General features: G+C 42.0%; 1 protein-coding gene and 1 pseudogene across 10 annotated transcripts in view; one reads left to right on the forward strand and one right to left on the reverse strand.

The window, feature by feature from the left end:
- Fry (FRY microtubule binding protein) overlaps positions 1–21,908 on the reverse strand; it is a 493,758-nt gene that overhangs the window by 68,658 nt on the left and 403,192 nt on the right. For all 10 annotated transcript variants that reach the window (XM_070003013.1, XM_070003006.1, XM_070003005.1 and 7 more), the window contains 8 exons: positions 20,469–20,551; positions 14,203–14,353; positions 13,218–13,321; positions 11,217–11,402; positions 9,093–9,291; positions 7,853–7,974; positions 5,456–5,643; positions 4,025–4,119 (listed from right to left, as the gene is read on the reverse strand). In XM_070003013.1, coding sequence (XP_069859114.1) covers positions 4,025–4,119; positions 5,456–5,643; positions 7,853–7,974; positions 9,093–9,291; positions 11,217–11,402; positions 13,218–13,321; positions 14,203–14,353; positions 20,469–20,551 — 1,128 coding nt within the window. The remainder of the gene's footprint in view (positions 1–4,024; positions 4,120–5,455; positions 5,644–7,852; positions 7,975–9,092; positions 9,292–11,216; positions 11,403–13,217; positions 13,322–14,202; positions 14,354–20,468; positions 20,552–21,908) is intronic.
- Positions 19,583–20,314, forward strand: LOC138813540 (small ribosomal subunit protein eS6-like; annotated as a pseudogene).

Below are 21,908 nucleotides of genomic sequence, written 5' to 3' on the forward strand. Positions count from 1 at the left end.
TGATAGTAGTTCAACTTGCCAGGCATGGTGGCTCATACCTGTCATCTTAGCTACTTGGGAAGCTGAGATCTAAGGATCCAGGTTCAGAGCCAGATTAGGTAGGAAAGTCTGTCAGACTTTATTTCCAACTTAACTACCAAAAAGTTGAAAGTGGAGGTATGGTTCAAGTAGTAGAACACTAGAGAAAAAAAAAACTAAGGTACAGCACATAGGCCCCAAGTTCAAGCCCCAGTACTAGCACAAAAAAATCATTTAAGAATAAAACAAGTTACAGCTGAGCATCAGTGGTTCATGCCTGTAATCTTAACTACTCTGGAGGCTGTTATCTGAGGATCATGGTTCAAAGCCAGCCTGAGCAGGAAAGTCTATGAGACTCTTATCTCCAATTAAATGCCCCAAAAGCCTGAAGTGGAGCTGTGGCTCAAGAAGTAGAGCACTAGCCTTGAACAAAAACGCTCAGGGACAGTACCCAGACCCCGAATTCAAGCCCCAGAAATGGAATGCATGCATGCACGCACACACACACACACACACACACACACACACACACACACACACACACACACACACACACACGTTACAAAAGGCATAATATTTTTACTGACTCAGTTTCTAGGAAGATGATCTCAGTTGTAAAATCATGAAATAATAAATTTAAAATAGGTTATAAAATATTGTCAGGAACAGTTCTTTAAGTTAGCATTTATTCCAACTATTTTTACTGGAATAAACTTGTATCTACTTAAAAATAATATTTAGGGTTTTGTTTGGTTCTGAGACCTGCATGGCCACCTAACCACCAGAAAGACACAGGTCAACAACTTTGGACCTGAAGTCTTGGAAAACAACAGAAACAATGGCTAGAAATGCCCAGCCCTCACCACTCTCCGAAGGCCTACGGGAGGCATCTTAACAAAGGACCTCCACATTCTTCCTTCCCCAGGGGGAAAAGTCACTGCAGGTCCTCAAAGGACTCCAGGGAGAAGGCAGCAACAACCCTCACCACCATGCTTAAACTCTCATCACCGCTCCTCATCATGATGGAAATCTGTACCTACAGTGAAGGGCCTTCACAAACCCTGAATCCAGATGTGTAAATCATAGCAAGAGATATCACAAAATTCACAAGATAATGTGCCAGCCTCAAAAACCAACAACAACACATGGGAGGACTTCAGAGATACCAAAGACTCATTAAAGCAATAATGAAAGAAGCGCCTAACAAAATAAGAGAGCAAATCCTTGAAAAACTAGAATACCAAGACAAGTCGGACAAACAGTGGAATGATACAAAGAAAAAAATGTAGGACATGGGGCTGGGAATGTGGCTTAGTGGTAGAATGCTTGCCTAGCATGCATGAAGCCCTGGGTTTGATTCCTCAACAACACATAAACAGAAAAAGCTGGAAATAGTCCCGTGGCTCAAGTGGTAGTGCTAGCCTTGAGGAAAAAAGTGTTTAGGCTCTGAGTTCAAGCCCCAGGGGGAAAAAAAAGAAAGAAAAGAAAATGTAGGATATGAGAGGCGATATCTATAGAAAGCATGAAGAGCTCTATGAAGGACATGAGAAAAACCATTAGTAAAGAACGAGGATGCATGAAGGAATTTATCTTTCTATTACAAAGCACAGTAGAAAGCCTGGGCAGTAGAACAAAAGAAGTTGAAACCAGGACATCAGAGGTTGAAGATAAAGCAGAGGAGTTAGAGCAGTCAAAGGCATTGAAAAATACTCAGAACAGACCAAAGGGACATTCAAGAACTACTGGAAGGCTGGGAAGGTGGCTTAGTGGTAGAGTGCTTGCCTTGCATGCATGAAGCCCTGGGTTCAATTCCTCAGTACCATATAAATATAAAAAGCTGGAAATAGCGCAGTGGCTCAAATGGTAGAGTGCTAGTCTGGAGCAAAAGAAGCTCAGGGAGAGTGCCCAGGGCTTGAGTTCAAGCCCCAGGGTGGAGGGGCGGGGGTGGGGTGAGGGGGGAACTAGAGGACTGCCAAAAGGTCAAAACTACTATAATTGGAATAGATGAGGGAGAAGAATTAAAAACTAAAGATATTGAAAACATCTTCAACAGAATAAAAACAGAAAACGTCCCCAAATTCAAGAAAGAGAATCTTAACCACTGACAGAGACATACAAAACTCCAAGCAGAGAAGAACAGAGAAAAAATATTCCTATACTCATTGCTGTAAAATCTTTTTTTTTTTGCCAGTGCTAGGGCTTGAACTCAGGGCCTGGGCAATGTCCCTGAACTTCTTTTGCTCAAGGCTAGCACTCTACCACTTGAACCACAGTGCCACTTCTGGCCCTTTCTGTTTATGTGGTACTGAGGAATGGAACACAGGGATTCATGTATGCTAGGCAAGCACTCTACCACTAAGCCACATTCCCAGCCCTGTAGTCAAATCTTTTGACTTTCAAAATAAGGAATTAATTTTAAAGGCAGAAAAATCAAAGAGTGAACTTCACTACAATGGAAAGAAGATTAGAAGAACTATAGATACCTCAATGCAAACTCTAAATGCAATAAGAACCTGAAGGGACATAATTCAGGCTCAGAATGACAACTGTCAACCTATACTAGTGTACCCAGTAAAGCTATTATTCACAATTTACAGAGAAACTAAACTTTTCCATGATCAATAAAAACTAAAGGAATTCATGAACATGAAACCAACACTAAAGAGGACTAAAAAGAAGCATGTATCAGGAGAAGAAAATAAAAATCAAAGAAACAGCATGAATAAAAACCACTAGAGGATTAGTTTAGTAAAACAGTAAGAGGAAAGAAGCAAAAAACACAGAAACAACAAAATAGCAGGAAATATGGTGTATATCTCTATAGTAATTTTAAATATCAAAAGGCTCAGTTATCTGTTCAAAACACATAGAACAACAGCCTAGATTAAAAAACAAAACCCAAACATTTGTTGTATCCAAGAAGCACATCTTATGGCCAAAGATAAATGAGTAAAGGGATGGAAAAAGATCTTTCAAGCAAATGCATCCTGCAAGAAAGCCAGAGTAGCCATACTGATATCTGATCAAAGTAGACTTCAAATCAAAATCAGTAAGAAGAGATATAGAAGAACATTTCATACTAATAAAAGGAATGATCCATGAAGAAGAAATTACACTGGTCAATATATATGTACCAAATAGTGGAGTACCCGAATATATTAAACACTCTTAGATTTACAAAAACTGATCGACCCCAATATGATAATAGTGGGAGGGTTTTACACCCCAAGGTTACCAAAGGACAGGTTAACAAAAGGTCAACAATGAAACCTCTGATTTAAATGGCACTATAACCCAAGTAGACTTAATAGACATCTGCATAATATATCACTCCGCATCCACACAATATACATTCTTCTCAACAGTCCATGGAACTGTCTCCAAAATAGTTCATATTCTAGGATACACATGCCTGGGAAAATTTCAAATAAGTTGATAAAACTTCCTGTATTCTACCTGCTCACAACTGTATTAAATAAGAACTTAACAGCAAAAGAGACCGAATAATATATAGTTAATAACAGCTGGTCATGAAAAAATAAGGGGAAAAATCAGAAAGTTCCTGCAATCCAATGAAAATGAAAACGTATGCCAGAACTTCAGGAATACAGCAAAGCAAATAAATGTTGAGAGGAAAGTTCATAGCTCTTAGTGTCTACATAAAGAGAACAGAAATTGCTTAAGTATATAGTCTCATGATACAACTAAAGCTAGAAAAATACAGGAAGGACTATGAAACTTTTATCTCCAATTAATCACCAAAAAGCTGGGAGTGGAGGCTCAAGTCGAATAGCACCAGTCTTGAGTGATAAAGCTAAGGGACAGTGCCCAGGCCCTGAGTTGAAGCTGATACTCAGTCTAAATTTAAAAAATAATTATGCATACTTTTTTCAAGTCAGAACTAAACTTCACAAACTAGATTTGTTCTTGGTATTCTGCTCAAATATTCTCCCAAATATTCAGTATAGTGAATTTGATTTCAGAAGGTCAATAAGAAGATTCTCACCGAGATAACACAGTTAGGAGGTCGCTGTTCTTCAAGCAGTCAGACAAGTTATCCACAGCAGCTTCCAAGGTCAGGAGTGCTTCCATCACGTATCCCTGCCAATCACACAGAGCATCAACACTCTTGCATGCGTATCTCCACTACCAACTTCCTGAATACCACTTCAATGAAGGCAGACTTTATTTTAACAAGGTTAGTATTTCTCGAAGCTAGAGAATCATTGCTGCATTAACGAAGGCTCAAAACGAAATGGAAAGGTCAACTAGGAAGTTTGGGTGGCTTAGGAGTTAGCAGATTTATTTCTCTAGGTCTGAAGCCTCAAGAGGGTCTGATATTTGGAGGTGGTGGGGATAAGCCAGCCTCCTGTGGGCAATTAAGATGCAGAGCACCGATGGCTGACAAGCTGAGATACAGCCATTAATTGGGCCTCAGTGGCATCTCAACACTGATGGCTAGGAGGCGAGGAGGAGGAAAGAAAGGTAGAGCCTACAGGTGTGCACATTTCATCCACTTAAGTTGCACCCTTAGCAAAGGTGTGCAGGCTTCCTGAGATACAGGAACAGTCTGATGGGTATTGGCCCTAGACCCTGTAATGGGCCTTGATTTTCAATCTGCTTAGTTCCCCAGGGCTCTTCCTACATGCTCTTCTAGGGACAGCTCGCCTCCATATAGGGTAGTGCTTTGTACAGAGACTGTGGAGGACAGATGCCATATTCCTTGCTCTAGGTGGGAACATGGCATCACTGCATCTGTAGTGGTGGGAGAAAATCCAAACAATATAAAATAGTCTATCCCCATATCCACCAAAGAAAACCACTGACTCAAGGTCAGCAAATCCAGGTAAAAAAAAAAATCAACCAACACCTGGGCACAGTGGCTGTGCCTGTCATCGTAGCTAGGACACTCAAGGATAGAATCAAGAGTCATCTTCGATCCAGACTAGCCCAAGCAAAAAACATTCATGACATCTCATTTGAACAGAAAAAAGCTGGGCATGGTGGCGTGTGCCTCATTCTAGCTACAGAAGGAAGAATACCTAGGGTCACAGTCCAGGATGGCCCAGGCCAAAAGGGAGACCCTAACTCAAAAATAACCAGAACTAAAAAGGATTAATGGTAGAGCACCTGCCAAATATACTCGAAAGGCCTGAGTTCAAACCACACCATCACCAGACCCCATCCCAAATCAAGAAAACAACAACAACAAACCAAAACAAGCTCACTGACAAAAACAACAAAAAAGATCTCCTGAAAGAATTTTCAGTTTTGTGTATAAAACAGAGCAGTAGCTGTAGAATTTCTACAACCATGATTCTTGGAGTTGTGAGATGTCTGGAAGTTTTTCAAGTAAAGAGAAAGCGGTTCACTCAACGTTTGAAAGGACAGAGAGAGCATTCCTTCAGCCTGACCTCAGAGGGCTTCCCTCTCTTACCTGAATCTCATCTCCATGCTCTCCGATCACCTCCACCAGTCTGGACAGGAGGTCCGACAAGGCGTGTGCTGACAGGGGTTGCTTGAGGGCCCGGAATATCTGGAAGGACCGACCTGCGTAGTGCCGTGAAGAGCTGGCCAGGGCAGTTTGCAGTGCGACTTCGCTCAAGTGCTGCTCCAGGTGGAAACCTAGAGCCGGAGGAGACGGGGAGTGGGTCAGCATCAGGGTCACCTGTGGGTTGAAAACAGGCCCAAAGCCCAGAGCGACCAGGAGGTGGCACTTATTTAAAAGTCGATTGTTTTAAACAAAAGCTTGTTCAAATGACAATAGACCTGAAAGCATTACATGTCTCCACATGAGACAGCAGGGCTCCACCACTGAGGGAACAATGTCCCCATTTCCCATTTCCCTTTGCAGTTAGGTGTGGCCAGGTGCCTTCCTTCTGCCAGTGGAGAGTGGGAAGCAGGCCGAGTGCTTCAAAACGCATCTCGAGTACCCTGCTTCTCACCCTCTCCTCCACTACCTGACCCGCTGGCTGGGAGAAGAGCATTGAGGCTGGCAGGTGGCAGAGCCATAGGTTGTACAAGGTTACCTGCCCCACACCCACAAGGACCAAGGACTAAGCTTCAATGTGTTAAACTCTTAGCTTAGAATGCATTTGTGTTAGCAGCTAAGCAATTCTAATACACATGCTTCTAGGAACACATTGGGTGTGTGCAGCTAACACAGGCTGAGAGCTAGGATGTTCAAAGACATAGAAGGGGTTAAAAAAAGACAGACTTGAAATGGACTGATATATCTTCTGAGAGTTCAGGACAAGGCGTTCATATATTGTTTCATTTTTCGTATAATCAAGTTTTTTTTTGGGGGGGGGTCCGGTTGTGGGGCCTGAACTCTGGGCCTGGGCACTGTCCCTCAGCTCTTCAGCTCAAGGCTAGCGCTCTACCACTTGAGCCACAGCACCACTGCCGGCTTTTTTCTTTTTGCTTATGTGGTGCTGAGGAATCGAACCCAGGGCCTCATGTATGCAAGGCAAGCACTCTACCACTGAGCCACCTTCCCAGCCCTAATCAAGTATTTTTGACAGTGGCTCACCGTATAAATTTTAGGTGTCTTCTTTTGGGCTACATTCAAAATTAATTGGCTTTTGAAGTTCTCTAATTATTGTTGGTGGTTTGGATTATTATTGTCAGTACTGGTGTTTGAACTCAGGGCCTTCTGTTTGTTAGGCAGGCAGCTCTACCACTTGGCCCATGATCTTAATACTTCAAATAAATTCCAAAGGGTAAAATCAAAATGGCAAGTCTGACTTTCCAATTTCAGCTTGTCAGAAATTTTTATTTTTCAGTAGGTACCCTCTGATAAACAAGTATTGTTAGCAGACACTTTTAAAGCCAAAATGTTTAGCCTGGCATTGATAACTCATGCCTATAATACTAGCTATTCAGAAAGCTAAGATCTGAGGATCTCAGTTCAAAGCTAGCCTGGGAAGAAAAGTCCATGTGACTCTCTTTTTTTTTTTTTTTTTAACTGTGGGCTTGCCTGGGCTGTGCCTCAGCTCTTCAGCTCAAGGCAAGTGCTCTACCACTTGAGCCACAGTGCCGCTTTGGTTTTCTAGTGGTTTATTGGCGATAAGAGTCTCATGGCCTTTCCTGCCCCGGCTGGCTTTGAACCGCAATTCTTAGATCTCAGCCCCCTGCGTAGTTAGGACAACAGGCATGAGCCACTGACACCCAGCTCCATGTGACTCTTATCTCCAGTTAATCAGCAAAAAGTTAGAAGTGGAAGTATGGCTCAAGATGTAGAATGCCAGCATGAAGCACAAAAGCCACGCAAGGGTGTGAGCATCTGAGTTCAAGCTCTTACACCAACGCAAATGAAAAAATAAAGCCAACAATTTTTATCATCGATTCATTTTTTTAAAATCAATTAATTTTTGATACTGGAGATCAAACCCAGAGCCTTACACATTCTAGGCAAGAGCTCCATTTCAAACTTTCATAATCCTTAAAAAAGGCAAAACAAAACAGTTTGATCCTTTTAACTAGCTATTAAAATAGGACAACTGATATTTACAGTTGAGACAAAATGGCATGAATGAGTTGTGTCTCATGATTTTCTTTATAAAAAATTAGTAGTATGGGTATAGTTTAATCTAGTAAGGTAAAAGAAACAGAAAAAACCAGGGTGAGAAAAGTACTTAACAGACCATAATACAAGTAGTGATGTCCTGGCCATTCATGCACTCAACTATGATTCAGTGGTACACAGGCAGCATCTGGAAACTCGCCCATGAATGAGTTTATGACCAGGTTGCAGGTGGTGTCCTCATTGATAGAGGAAATTCCATAACACAAAAACAATAAAGGAGGGATTGGGGCAAACAGAATAAAATACCTGATTTGGAATCTTTAAATACAGATACAACGTGACGTAGAAAATTAGTCAGCTGTTCAGCACTCTTGGAATTTTGATTCTTGGGTGTGATGTCTTCATGGCACCAAAGTGGGCCAAATGCCCTTAAAAAAAACACATGCACACACACATAAAATGTCAAAACTCTAATTGCCATTCTGTATTTGTGTGTGTGTTCATGTGCGTATGTGTGCTAGTGTTGGGGCTTAAACTCAGAACCTGGACACTGTCCCTGAGCTTTTTTTTTTTTTTTTTTTTTCTCAAGGCTAGTGCTTTACCACTTGAGCTACAGCTCCACTTCTGGCTTTTCTTTTTGAGTAGTTATCCTGCTTGGGCTGACTTGAACTACCATCCTTAGATCTCAGCCTCTTGAGTAGCTTGGATCACAGGCTTGAGCCACTGGTACCTGACTCATTCTGTATTTTAAAATCCATACATGAAGTTCTGACTCAGAAGTATATTATAGTTTCCACAACAACAACAACAAAAACTCAGGGACATAGCCCAGACCCTGAGTTCAAGCCTCAGGATCCATTTACCTACCTCACCCTCACTCCCTCACACACTCACACACTCATACACACACACAAACCTGAGAAAGGAGAGCATATGTCCTGACCACCTGCCTTTACTGGACCCCAGGGTGCTAAACATTCTAAAGCCTAACAGTGAACTTGAAGAACTGGAGGATCCAAAAGGACAGGCTCCCTAGCAGTTTTCCTTGATGCTGACCTCTGCTTAGTTTGACGCTTCTCTATCATGCTTGCCATGGTTTCTGGTTTCTGACTCCTGATCCCAAAGGAATCATGAGAGCATGTGAGCAACCAGTGCTTTGCTAGCAGCCACTCCTGGGTTGACTGTGGCTAGTCTTGTTGGTTCTCAGAACAAAGTTCTTGGGCAAGAGCAATCAGATCTGTACGTCTAAGAGATGATTTTAAAGTCATACTCATGGCAGGGTGCTGCCATCTTGTCTCCATCTGCTATATCATTTTAGCCAAATGCTCCCTGCATATCTGTTGCCTATCAACCTTACTGTCAACAGGTGGGGCCCAAGACAACCATTTTCCAGTTCTTTTATACAGAGTTCACCAGATCCAAAGTAAGAGAGGACAGAGGAGTTGGTTAGAACCCTAGGATCACTTTTCTTTGTGTTTTAAAGTGTTGGAACTTTTTCCAGAAGAATGTCCTGAAAACAGCACTGTTGACTCCTGACACTCGTTACCTGGTGGTCAGAAACTCAATGAGCTTGTTTGCCTTCTCATCTGTTTCTGCAGCTGCATCAGTGTCTTCGGCCTCTTGGGTCATCTGTGGGAGATTCCCACTGCTGCCACCCAGACTGATGCTGGAGGAGGTGGAACTGGAGCTCAGCCCCGAGTCAGGCACTGGTGATGACTGGTCCTCTCTCAGGAAGTCAAAGCCACCTAGTGGGATGAGAAAGAGAAGGAGGGATGTAGAAGAAGGGTAATTATCAGCATGCTTACGGAGACCTGAGGAGAACATAACAGAAATGTGATCGTACTTAAATTTGAGGAGAAGCTGGATGCCACTGGCTCAGGCCTATAATTCTAGCTATTCAGGAGGCTGAGGTATGAGAATTGTAGTTCGTAGTCAGCCAGAGGGAGACAAAGCTGAGACTCATCTCCAATTAACCATATACTTGCTGGAATACATCCTTGTCCTGGAGAGTTTGAACTAGAACTTTTAATAGTCTTTGAATTAGCATCTATTGAAAAGAACGCTGGATGTCTCTCAGAGGCCACAGAGGGGTTGTTTTCAATTGTGTAGCTTGGCTCAAAATATAGAGCTTAAAAACGGAGATCAGTGTGGACTTTAAACCGCAGAGTTAATTATGACTTCATATTTGTTTTCTGTTAGAAGGCAAGACAGGCAACCTGAGTTGAATGGCAGGTCCATTCCCTTTTAAAGGAATGAAGTACCAGTGACATGTGAAATGCAGTCAGACCCACTGCCATAATGTATACCATGTATAGAGTTATTACATAAAACTCTATGAGATGGTAAACTTCATCACCATTGTAAGATATTTCAAATATTATTTTTCTAGTGTTGGAAAGTAGGCTCAAGTAGTAGAGCACCATCTGAGCAAGCAAGCCCAGCAAGCACAAAGTCCTGAGTTCAAATCCCAGTACCACAAAGAAAAGAAAGAAAATGTCAAACACTATTGTTCTAAATGGCAACCACTGACTGATCCTTTGGAGGAAGTCTTCATGAGTAGCTCTACCTGTGAAAAATCCCCGGTGAAGAAAAAAATCTCATGGCCACCTTACATAGCTTGACCTACCAGAGTAATTTCTCTAGCTCAGCCAATGCTTTCTTCCCTGCTCTTAAAAGGGAAATGGTTTCTAATAGACTTCCCTTAAACACCAACGGTTTTTAATAGGCTCTCATTAAATAGTACCTTCTGGAATAGACTCAACTATTCTGTGAAGTGAAAACACTTTCATGAAACCCAGAAGCTGGGCACCCTAGCTGTGGCCTATTCTTCACTGGGGGACCAACCACCATCCTGCCTTCTCTTCACCCTTCAGTATTCTAGACTGATGCTCTTGACCAATGGAATGATATCAATTTCAAGGCACCGACAGGAGTCTCATCAATAAGAGCAGCAGTCATAATTATAATAATGATATAATGATGAAAGTACATGTAAAAGTAGTCAGGAATGTCAGGCGCTGGTGGCTCACACATGTAATACTAGCTACTGCCAGAGGCTAAGATTTGAGGATTTGAAGCCAGCTTGGGCAGAAAAGTCCATGAGACTCTTATCTCCAATGAACTAGCAAAGATCTGCAAGTGGAATAGCTGTGGTAGAGCACCAGTCTTTAGGAAAAAGCCAAGTGACAGTATGGGGCCCTGAATTCAAATCTCAGTCCCAGCACAATAAATGAATAAATAGATAAATAAGTGATAAATAGATAAATAAATAAATGAACGTGGCTTTTTTTTGGCCAGTCCTGGGGCTTGAACTCAGGGCCTGGGCACTGTCCCTGAGCTGCTTTTGTTCAAAGCTAGCACTCTACTACTTGAGCTACAGCACCATTTCTGGCTTTTTCTGTTTATGTGGTACTGAGGAATCAAACCCAGGGCTTCTTGCATGCTAGGCAAGCACTCTACCACTGAGCCACATTCCCAGCTTGAAGGTGGCTTTTTAAGAGGCAAATTCACATCAAGTAAGATAGTTCCTATCTCTTATACTTTTATTCATTCAATTATGTGTAAAGTTGGAGGCAATAGAGTGAAGGGAGTTACTTTGGCCTCCATGGTCACCTCTGTTACCTTCCCACCTGTGACCAGGCTGCCTGCCTGCCACTCCTTCTCCTGTTACCTGTATATAGGTATTCCGGCTGGTAGGCTGGCTGGACGGTTAATGTCTTGGCCTCACCCATCTCTCGGGTCTGGAGGAGCACAGAGGCAATGGCATGGAAATTGCTGTTACAAGAAAGGGCTATCAGGAGATGAAGAAGCAATTTTTTGCTGTGTTCAAAGACTTCAGGCCGGTAATGGTCCAAACCTGGAACAAAACAGTGGAATCTTTTTAGTATAAACATATGTGAAATGCCTTTAGATTCCAGGGATGGTAAAGATTCCAAAATACTCAGCAGGAACAGGCTGAAAGAATGTTTAGTGTTTCTTTGTAATTGTTTGGAACACCAGCATATGGACCCTGGGCTCAGAATAAATAAAATGCTTTACTTTTGAAATAAAAGGTTCCCATGAAATATTGATGGATGGACCATTCTTGACCTCTCTGACCTGGAAGCATCTGATTGGTCGTTCATATTCATCCTTCCTGAGAAGTGTCTCTTCCCTGGATCTCCTTGGTACTGAAGGATCCTAGGGCTTTTTTTTTTTTTTTAAATTTCTAACAATATTTACAATATAACATTAAAGGCAACTTTGTTCAGGCACACATATTGAAGAGCATCACCTGTCCATATGAATTTATTTCTGTGCATTGTCTTGTTGGTGTTTGTGTGTTAAATAAGCTCTGCATTCTTTACAAAGACTGTGAAGTTATTCAGAGAAGATATGGTAACGTTATTCACTAACAAATGCGGCTGCCTTCCTTTGCTGGCATGCCTGGAAGAGGGATGGATTTCTCAGAGCTGATCTATGGATTAAACTGTGGCTACATAAGGACAAATGAACTGTAATCTGTGGCTATGTTAGGAAGAAGGGCCATAGATGATCACTGGAAAGCCAGGCACTAGTGGCTCACACCTGTAATCCTAGCTACTCAGGAGGCTGAGATCTGAGGATCATGGTTCAAAGCCAGCCTGGGCAGCAAAGTCCCTGAGACTCTTTATCTCCAATAAACTACCAGAAAAACAGAAGTAGTGCTGTGGCTCAAGTGGTAGAGTGCTCACCTTGAGCTGAAGAGCTGAGGGACAGCACCCAGGCCCAGAGTTCAAGACCCACAGCCAATTTTTAGCCGGGCGCTGGTGGCTCACGCCTGTAATCCTAGCTACTCAGGAGGCTGAGATCTGAGAATCGCGGTTCAAAGCCAGCCCGGGCAGGAGAGACCGTGAGACTCCTGTCTCCAATAAAACCACCAGAAAACCGGAAGTGGCGCTGTAGCTCAAGTGGTAGAGCGCTCGCCTTGAGCTGAAGAGCCCAGGCCCAGAGTTCAAGCCCCACGACTGACAAAAAAAAAAAAAAAAAAAAAAAAAGAATCATTGGAAGAGTTTCCTGGAGGGCCCAGCCCAGAGCAGGATGTAGTATCGTGTGCATGCATCTCATCTCCCCAGAAGAAGTATGGTGCCTCCAAAGGAGGCAATTTATTTTGAGACATGGTCTCACTATGTATCCTAGGATGGACTCAGACTCATGACCCTCTTGCCTGAGTCTTACAAGTGCTCTGGGATTGCAGAATGCATCATTAGGCTTGCTTTGAAAACTTTTTCTTTATATCTCTAACTGATCTTTTGTCTGGGTTCTTCTTCCAATATTTTATCCTCTACAACTTGGGCAGTTGAAGCTCAGTGCTTGGCATATTCCATGTTATTTCTCTCCTTCCATCTGTCCAGTAATTGTACTAGTTGGCTCACTACATGGATTTCAATGTATTTCCTCAGCAAAAGACTCAAACCTCAACTTACATTGGATAGCTTTATAAAAAGATTTTAGGATGTGATGTTGCATTTATAGTGTGGAAATATGACATTTTCAAACAATGACTGGACAACAGATGTCTGATTTAGTGGATGTCCCAAAGAGCCATGAAAAAATGGAAGAGACTTTCTGAAATGAAAAACATTAATGTCAATCTGAAACGGACTCTCAATGAGCAGACCCAGGGACTCCCACTGAGCAGACCCAGTCTTACCTAAGAATACAGCATGAAGTAGTAATGGAAGATGAAGAGCCCAATCTTCTCTCACACTGTGATCCACCACCATCTCCGTCATAAAAATCACAGCAATGTTGCACCTAGTGAGCAACATGACAGAATTAATGCAACTTCTGAAGAGGGCAGAAAAATACCAATCGATCATGAAGTCATTGTAAATGGCAACTATTAAGGCTTGGTGAGGAATTATGGTCAAACTTTTATTCCAGAGAAACAGAGTTAACTTGTTTCAAAGTTCTGAGTCCCATCACAAGAGAAAAACATCTGTTTAGCTCATTTCATCACAGTGTGCTAGTCACAAAACAATAGGAGCTAAAGAATGAGGAGGAAGTGAAGACAAGTTCCCCTTGACTATTGGTGCACTGTCTAAAGTTTGTTATAGACTACACACCTTAGAAGTGGTGCTGTAGCTCAAGTGGTAGAGCACTAGCCTTGAGTTAAAGAGCTGAGGGACAGTGCTCAGGCCCAAAGTTCAAGCCCCATGACCAACAACAACAACAACAAAAAGAATACACACCTTTATCAAGGTCACACCAAGGAGACATTCAAAGGGCCACAGGCAGCTTAGCATAAAGATTGATATTTAACCGAATTTTGCTAATGTGCTAGGAGCTGGTGGCTCATGCCTGCAATTCTAGCTACTCAGGCAGCAAAGATTTGAGCATTGTGATTTGAAGCCAGCCTGAAGGTGGGTAGAAAAGTCTTTTAGACCCTTTATCTCCATTTAACCAGCAAAAAGCTGGAAGTGAAGCTGTGGCTCAAGTGGTAGGGTGTCAACCTTGAGAAATAAAACCACGTGAGAACATGAGGCACTGGGTTTAAGCCTTAGTACTGGCAGGCAGGCAGGCAGGCAGGCAGGCACATACTCTCTCTCTCATCTATATGTTTCTCTCTTCTCATAGGGAGAGAGGTCTTGTCAAAGCTACGTGGTTGTCTCTTTCCACTCAAATATGCTGCTCACCTGTGCAGTGGCCCCCGTGGAGTGATGGTTTCTGGAAGATAGTCAACCAATGGGGCCCAGCACCCTCCAGTGCATGGCATGGGTAAGGGCTGTGGTTGTTTGGTCTCTGTGATAGTCAATAACCAGCCAGTATAGGGAGAGATTGGATCATCTGTAGGGCCAGAAAGACAAGTGTGCTTTATTTCCTAGGAGAGAAGACGTGTGTTTTCTCTACTTCGTGTTTTTAGGAAGGATCTTACAAAGGCAGGCTTGTTAAAATAACTTTCTAATCACCCGATTTGGTACATATGAATGACAGGATCAAATAAGTCAGAATCATTAGATAGTTACTTGATTAGTTGTTTGAAAATGAATGGTTACCTACTAGACGGCAATACAAGTTGAATGTTAAAGTCATGTGAAATATGAAATCATGTGGGTTCCCCTTCGGATAGTAAAATGCAGTTCTGTATTTACAGTTTGTTCCGGGCAAGAGCTTGCGTCACCCCCCTCACATTCCACAGCCAACTCTCATGAGAAAACTACAGTAATAGCTGGGCACCAGTGGCTCGTGCCTGTAATCCTAGCTACTCAGGAGGCTGGGATCTGAGGATCACAGTTCTAAGTTACACCAGGCAGAAAAAGTCCATGAGACTCTTATCTGTAATTAACCAGCAAAAAAGCCAGAAGTGTTGGAATAGCTCAAGAAATAAAGCTGTAGTCTTGAGAGAAAAGGCCAAATGAGAATGCAAGGTACTGTTTAAACCCCAGCACTAGCACAAAAACTAAAAAAAAAAACAAAAAATGAAACAAAACCTAATGACATTAGGGACTGAGTACTCTGTCAGACAGGCACTGTTCTACGCACTATACCTATGAAGAGTTCAAAATTGCCTCTGTCTGCCTGAGCTCTATCCCTGAGCCGCTCTGTGCTCAAGGCTAGTGCTCTACCACTTGAGCATAGCGCCTCTTCCAGCCTTTTCTGTTCGTGTGGTGCTGAGGAATCGAACCCAGGGCTTCATGCATACTAGGCAAGCACTCTACCACTAAGCCACATTTCCAGCAAAAAAATTAATCTTTTTTTTTCTTTTTTTTTGTCTGTTGTGAGCCTTGAACTCAGGGTGTGGGTGCTGTCTGCGTGCTCTTTTGCTCAAGACTAGCACTCTACCACTTTGAGCCACAGTGCCACTTCTGGTTTTCTGGTGGTTTCCTCTGTGTTGGTTTTGAACTGCAATCCTCAGATCTCAGCCTCCTGAGTAGCCAGGATCACAGGCATAAATCACCAGCACCTGACTTGCCTGTTTTATTGAGGGGAAACTGAGACTAATAATATATTAACAGATTCAGTGTTCTACCTCCACAATAAATCCAGCATCTGGTACTTGTCCCTATCCCCTTCAGTAAGACTCCATCCTCTCTCATAGCTCCTTCCTGTCACCTTGCTTCCACCTTTGACCCTGCCCACACTCTGTGCTCTAGAATCACTCCTTTAGTTACATCCCTTTTTTTTTCTCTAGTCTCTGGAGTGGATCCACTGGATCCATTTTAAAGGAACTAGCTACTCTTTAATAAGACTTGAAAAGGAAGAAGAGAGAGGGGAAAAAGGAGAGGGTAGAATACGAAAGAATTTTTAAAAGTGAGATTCTTATGTCTGGGTTTTAGTGATGTCCTTAGGATATATATGCAGTCAGCAAAAATATGCTGCGAAAGATTATGATAGTGTAAAGTTGGTTTTCTGCAATTACCATTCAGCTGATACCCAGCTTAACTAGACATGTCCTTAAAAGTCATCCATATTAGCTCAGGGCCTTGGAAAATAATCTAGATATCTAAAATAGTTCTGAAGAAAAGCTTGCATACTATTGGTAGAATGCTATTTCATAGACATAGGTCTAACTTACTTTGCTTGTCCTCCCAGGAGAGTGTCTATAATGTGTATTTGTAAAATGCAGTTTTGAGGCTACACATACTCCATCCTTTTGGATAAACCCAGATTATGAAGCACTGGGTTGATAGATCTCTTCTGACACCTTCTTGATCCTTTCTCCCTCTGAAGATCCCCCCAGAAATCCAGGAATGAAGCAATCTACTCTTAACTCTCACTCAGCTTGCTGGCTCACAGATGACCCACACGGTCCATGCCTCCAGTCCAACATTTTTTGCCAGTCCTGAGGTTTTAACTCAGGGCCTGGGCACTGTCCCTGAGCTTCTTATGCTCAAGGCAAGCACTCTACCACTCTAGCCACAATGCGACTTCTGACTTTTTCTGATGTGGTACTGAGGAATTGAACCCAGGGCTTCATGCATGCTAGGGAAGTACTCTACTACTATGTCACATTCCCAACCTCAGTATTTTTTATGTGTGTGCTGATACTGAGGCTTGAACTCAGAGCCTTGCATTTTCAGTTGACTTTTTTGCTCACAGCTGGTGCTTCCCCACTTGAGCCATGCTCCCACTACTTCTAGATTTTTGCTAGTTAACTGTAGATAAGAAACTTGAGGGCTGGGAAGGTGGCTCAGTGGTAGAGTGCTTGCTTTGCATACATGAGGTCCTGGGTTCGATTCCTCAGAACCACATAAGCAGACAAAAGCCAGAAGTGGTGCTGTGGCTCAAGTGGTAGAGTGCTAGCCTTGAGCTGAAGAGCTGAGGGACAGCACCCAGGCCCAGAGTTCAAGGCCCATGACTGGCCAAAAAAAAAAAAAGAATCTTGAGGCTTTGTCTGCCTGGGCTGGCCTCAAAACTTAGTCCTCCAGGTCTCAGTCTCCTAAGTAGATATGAGTTATAGATATGAGCCATCTGTGCCTAACACAGATACTTCTATTACATTATTTTTTTTGTTCCTAGTCAGTAAGAAGGTCTTCTATAATGACATAAGTAATGCATCATTTTCTTGTAATTATCTTCTGAAGTTCTCTATTTTCAAAAATTAAAGAATTTGAGGCTTCAATGCCAGAGGACTCTAAAGGTTACTTTGTTTTTTGAGGTGTTGAACTCAAGGCCTTATGCTTACTAGGCAGGTACTCTACCCTTTGAGCCTGCCACCTTCAGCTCCTTGCCACTTATTTATTTTTTTAGGCAGGGCAAGAATAGTTAAATATGTAATAATTCATACCTTACATTTAGTTAAGTATAAATATTTGAGCTGGGCTCATGCCTATAATCCTAGCTACTTAGGAGGCTAAGATCTGAGGATAGCAGTTTGAAGCCAGCCCGGGCAAGAAAATCCATGAAACTCTAATCTCCAGTTAATCACAGAAAAAAGCTCTAAGTGGTGCTGTAGCTCAAGTGGTAGAGTGCTAGACTTGAGCAAAAGGAGCTTAGGGACAGTGCCCAGGACCAGAGTTCAAGCCCCAGGACCAGCAATTTAAAAAAAAAAAAGATAATTTATACATAAAACTGCTCTCAAAACACAAAACTAACAAATGTTTTAGTTGCACTGTTTAGCTTCTCGTAATTCCCAAGGGTTAACTTTTCTTAGATTGCAATCAACTGTTCCCTAGAGCACTGTTTAGTTTATGTCCTAATAAATTCAAACCTTTAAAAGTCCCGTCACCTAATGCATAAATATATAAAAGATCGATTCCCCTTTTCAGACCCTCTATTCTCAGGGCTGGCCTGGACTGCAGTGTTCCTACTTGTGTTTCCCCTGTAGCTGGGATGAGGGGGTGTGCTACTGAACCCCACCATTCATTGGTTAACGTGGAGTCCCGAGAACTTTTTTTTTCTCCTGAGCTGGCCTGGAACTGTGATTCTCCCATGATCCCCTCTCAAGTAGCCAAGATTACAGCTTGAGCCACCATACCCGACTAAAGATGTTTTTTCAAAATGTTTGGTATTTCCAAATATGGTATTTCTACCCAAGTCTATGTCCTATATGCAGAAAACCAAGGTACACTTTAAGGAAGCAACTGGCCAAAGAACAGCAGTTTTCCTCTGTGTCATCATCACCACCACAGCCTGGCAGACATTGTCACACCACACTAGACATCCTGGGGGAAATCAGTACTAGGCAGTTTAACATCTTCACAATTCAATTTTCATGTCCTACATTTTGGGTAACTATTGCCATAGAAACCAGATTTCTTTGGAACCAACAACTTTCTATTTCTCAAGTGCAACCTGTCATTCATCTGTAAAATTTGGTCCTTTCTTCAGTTTTTGGCAAAGAAAAGAGAGAAATCCACATGGCTTTTTACTTCCCATTGATGAGTTCCAGTACACAGTTTTGCTTTTATTTTTTGGCAGCCCCTCTACCACTTGAGTCATACAGTCCTAGCACAATTTTTTAGGGACAGGAGAAATGGAACCTATGAGAATGACAATCATATATGGATATTTAAGCATTCCTTCTATAAGAATTTCAGAGAACCAAGAATGCCATTAGGAGGGAGAGTAGGGCATCTAAAATGTGGTGTCACAGGAAGAACTCTGCTCTGATCTGACACAGCAAACTTCCCATAAAAACAGGACAATTGAAACTGGTTACCAGTGGCTCACACCTATAATCCTAAATACTCACAAGGCTGTAAGCTGGAGGATTGCAGTCTGAAGAAAAACCTGTGAGACTCCATCTCCAGTTAAACAAATGCCAGACTGGAGGCATGACTCAAGTGGTAGAGCACCAGCCATAAGCAAGAGAAACAAGCTTGAATTCAAGGCTCTGAATACACAAAAATATTTAAAAGGCAACCGCAGAGACCTTGCACACTAACATTCAAAATTACTCTAACTCAAAATATATTTCATACTTAACAGTTTTTACCAAAATAAATCCCACCAGATAGTTTACTGGTTTCACTAGCATACTGGGAGTGTTCTTTAGTTCTAGAATTTCTGTAACTTGTGACCAATTAGCCCTCTACCCAGGCTCTATATTGACAGTTGTCTAGATTTTACACAAAATCAATAAAGGGGGTTTGGGGCATGGCTAAAAGTTGAGAGTTGAACTGCAATGATTTTTTTTTCAGTGGGACAATTTCTTATTCATCTTTCCCCAACTCTGAATCACCATAGAAAGTGCCACAAATATAAAATATGAGATTATATAACAGTTAACTTTTGATTTGCACTCTTTGTTTGCTTATTTATTAATTGTCAGTACCGGGGCTTGAACTCAAGGACTCCTTTTCTCTCTAGGCTCTCTTGTGCACAGCTGGTGCTCTACCACTTGAACCAAACTTCTAGCCTTCCTTTGTGCTGGATAACTTGGAGATGGAATCTCATGAACTTTTTCTGTCACTGGCTTTGAACCCTGGCTTTGGCCTCCTGAATAACTAGGATTATAGTTATGAGCCACCTGTGATTGATGCTTTTTCTTTTTTTTACATTTAAGATGCCATGTGTTGTCTTATTGCCCCCCCCCCCCCCCGTGGTGCCTCCCACATGAGCAGCTGCTTCAACATGATGCTGAACATCTCCTTCCCAGCCTCCGGCTGTCAGAAACTCATTGAAATGGATGATGAATTCAAACTCTGTACTTTCTATGAGAAGCCCATGGCCGCAGAAGTTGCCTCTGATGCTCAGGGTGAAGAATGGAAGGGTTATGTGGTCCGAATCAGTGGTGGGAACGACGAACAAGGTTTTCTCATGAAGGAGGTGTTTTGACTTATGGCCGAGTTCACTTGCTACTGAGCAAGGGGCAAAGAAAAAAAGTGAATCTGTTGGGGGTTGCATTGTGGATGCCAATCTGAGTGTTCTCAACTTGGTTATTGTAAAAAAAAAATATATTCCTGGACTGACACTGTACCCCACCATCTGGACCCAAATGGGCTAGCAGAATCTGCAGTCTCTCTAAAGAAGATGATGTCTGCCAATAGGTTGTTTGAAAATCCTTGAATGAAGAAGGTAAAAAACCCATGACCAACGCACCCAAGGTTCAGCATCTTGTGACTCCATGTGTCCTGCAACACAAATGCCGCTTTATTGCTCTGAAGAAACAACGTACTAAGAAGGAAGCTGCAGAATATGCTAAGCTTTTGGCTAAGAGAATGAAGGAAGCCAAAGAAAAACGGCAGGAACAGATTGCCAAGAAATGAAGGCTGTCCTCTCCGAGAGCTTCTACTTCTAAGTCTGAGTCCAGTCAAAAATAAGAGTCTATAAATAACAAATGAATAAGACCTTAATTGTCAAAAACAGAGATGCCACGTGCACTTCAGAGGTGAATAACGACTTAATGATTTGATTTGTAAACCCTTTGTAGCAATCAGACTAAGAATCAAAATAATGCGTTTCTCCTTCTCCACGCACATGCATTCCCTCTGAAAGTCCAGAACCTGTTGCTACTTACTTTTGTCCTCATCATATGATCCTCCTGAGCTGTTGCTGTATCGTGACTCAAGGCGCGTGTGTGCTCGGATGACATTGCTAAACCTTCAAACATGAGAAACAACAGTCACACAACAGGAATGTGGAGGTATACACACTGCTGCTCACAGGCAGTACTGTTAGTGGGTGATTGTTTGGCAGCTAGTTCAAAGGGCAATGCTTTCTTGAAAGAGTATTGTAACTAACAGGACTTAAGAAACAAAGAACTCCCACTCATCTGGTTGAACCACTACTAAATATCCCCATGCTGCTGATCACATATATGGTGTCTAACATGTGAACACCGTTATATGTTACAGACTATGATAGACAATTTGCTCCAGGAAAGTTAGAATGAACTTATGACTTTAAATGAGCATCATTATTCCACAATACTGTGAAATTCCGGAAATTATGTAATCACTTAATCACAATAAAAAAAAGAAGAACCTCGGGGAAGGGAGGGAGGGAGGGGATGGTAGGGGGAAAACAATGGAGGGGGTAACAATGTTCAAATAAAAAAAAATAAAATCTCATATGTCAAAAAAAAAAGAAAGAGTATTGTAACAATTATCCCCCACACTGGCAAAAGGATAAACCTTGAAAAGACAGTAATATTAAGGCTAACATCAGTTTAATTGAACTAGAAAATTAGAACATTTGCTTTGGAAAGAAAATATGCATGATGCTCAATAATAGTATTCTCTTATTCATAGCACATGGCACATGGTAAATAAACATTTGCTGAATGAACAAATAATGGATAGAGTTGGAAATGGACAAAATAAGTTTGTGTGTGTGTGTGTGTGTGTGTGTGTGTGTGTCATATGTCTTGAATTCAAAACCTTGTGCTCTCATTTGACTTTTTCACTCAAGGTTGGTGTCTTACCACTTGAGCCACAGCTCTACTTGCTGCTTTCTGCTGATTAATTGGAGATAACAGTCTCAAGGACTTTCTTGGCCAGGTTGGTTTTGAACCACAGTCCTCACATCTTCTAGGAACAAACTACCAGTGCCTGACTCAAGATAATATTATAACACATCTTAGACTATGTCCAGTTTGTGGTTAAATTAAAATTAACTTAAAATTGAGAACTTTCAGGAGAAGCCACTAGGTGGAGCGTAACAGAATAAATCACATGATTGAAGTGTTTGTCTCTCTTGTGGCATATGGTATAGTAACTCCTCCAGCATCATTCCATTAAACTCCTAAAGTTTGAGTTAAATATTATTTTACGCAAGGCTGAGGAAGATTAAACAACTTGACCAGTGATAACATGTTATTCGCCCAAGACCTGCACGGTAGGACAAAAGGGTGTGGTTCAGGGGATATGTGCTTGTTTATTTTTATTTTTGTGGTGCTAGGGATGGAATCCAGGGCCTCACATATGCCCGGCATCCATCCTACCATTGAGCTATCCCA

This window comes from Dipodomys merriami, unplaced genomic scaffold (assembly GCF_024711535.1).
Source record: "Dipodomys merriami isolate MVZ:Mamm:240054 unplaced genomic scaffold, mDipMer1.0.p SCAF_6, whole genome shotgun sequence".
NCBI classification, from domain to species: Eukaryota; Metazoa; Chordata; class Mammalia; order Rodentia; family Heteromyidae; genus Dipodomys; species Dipodomys merriami.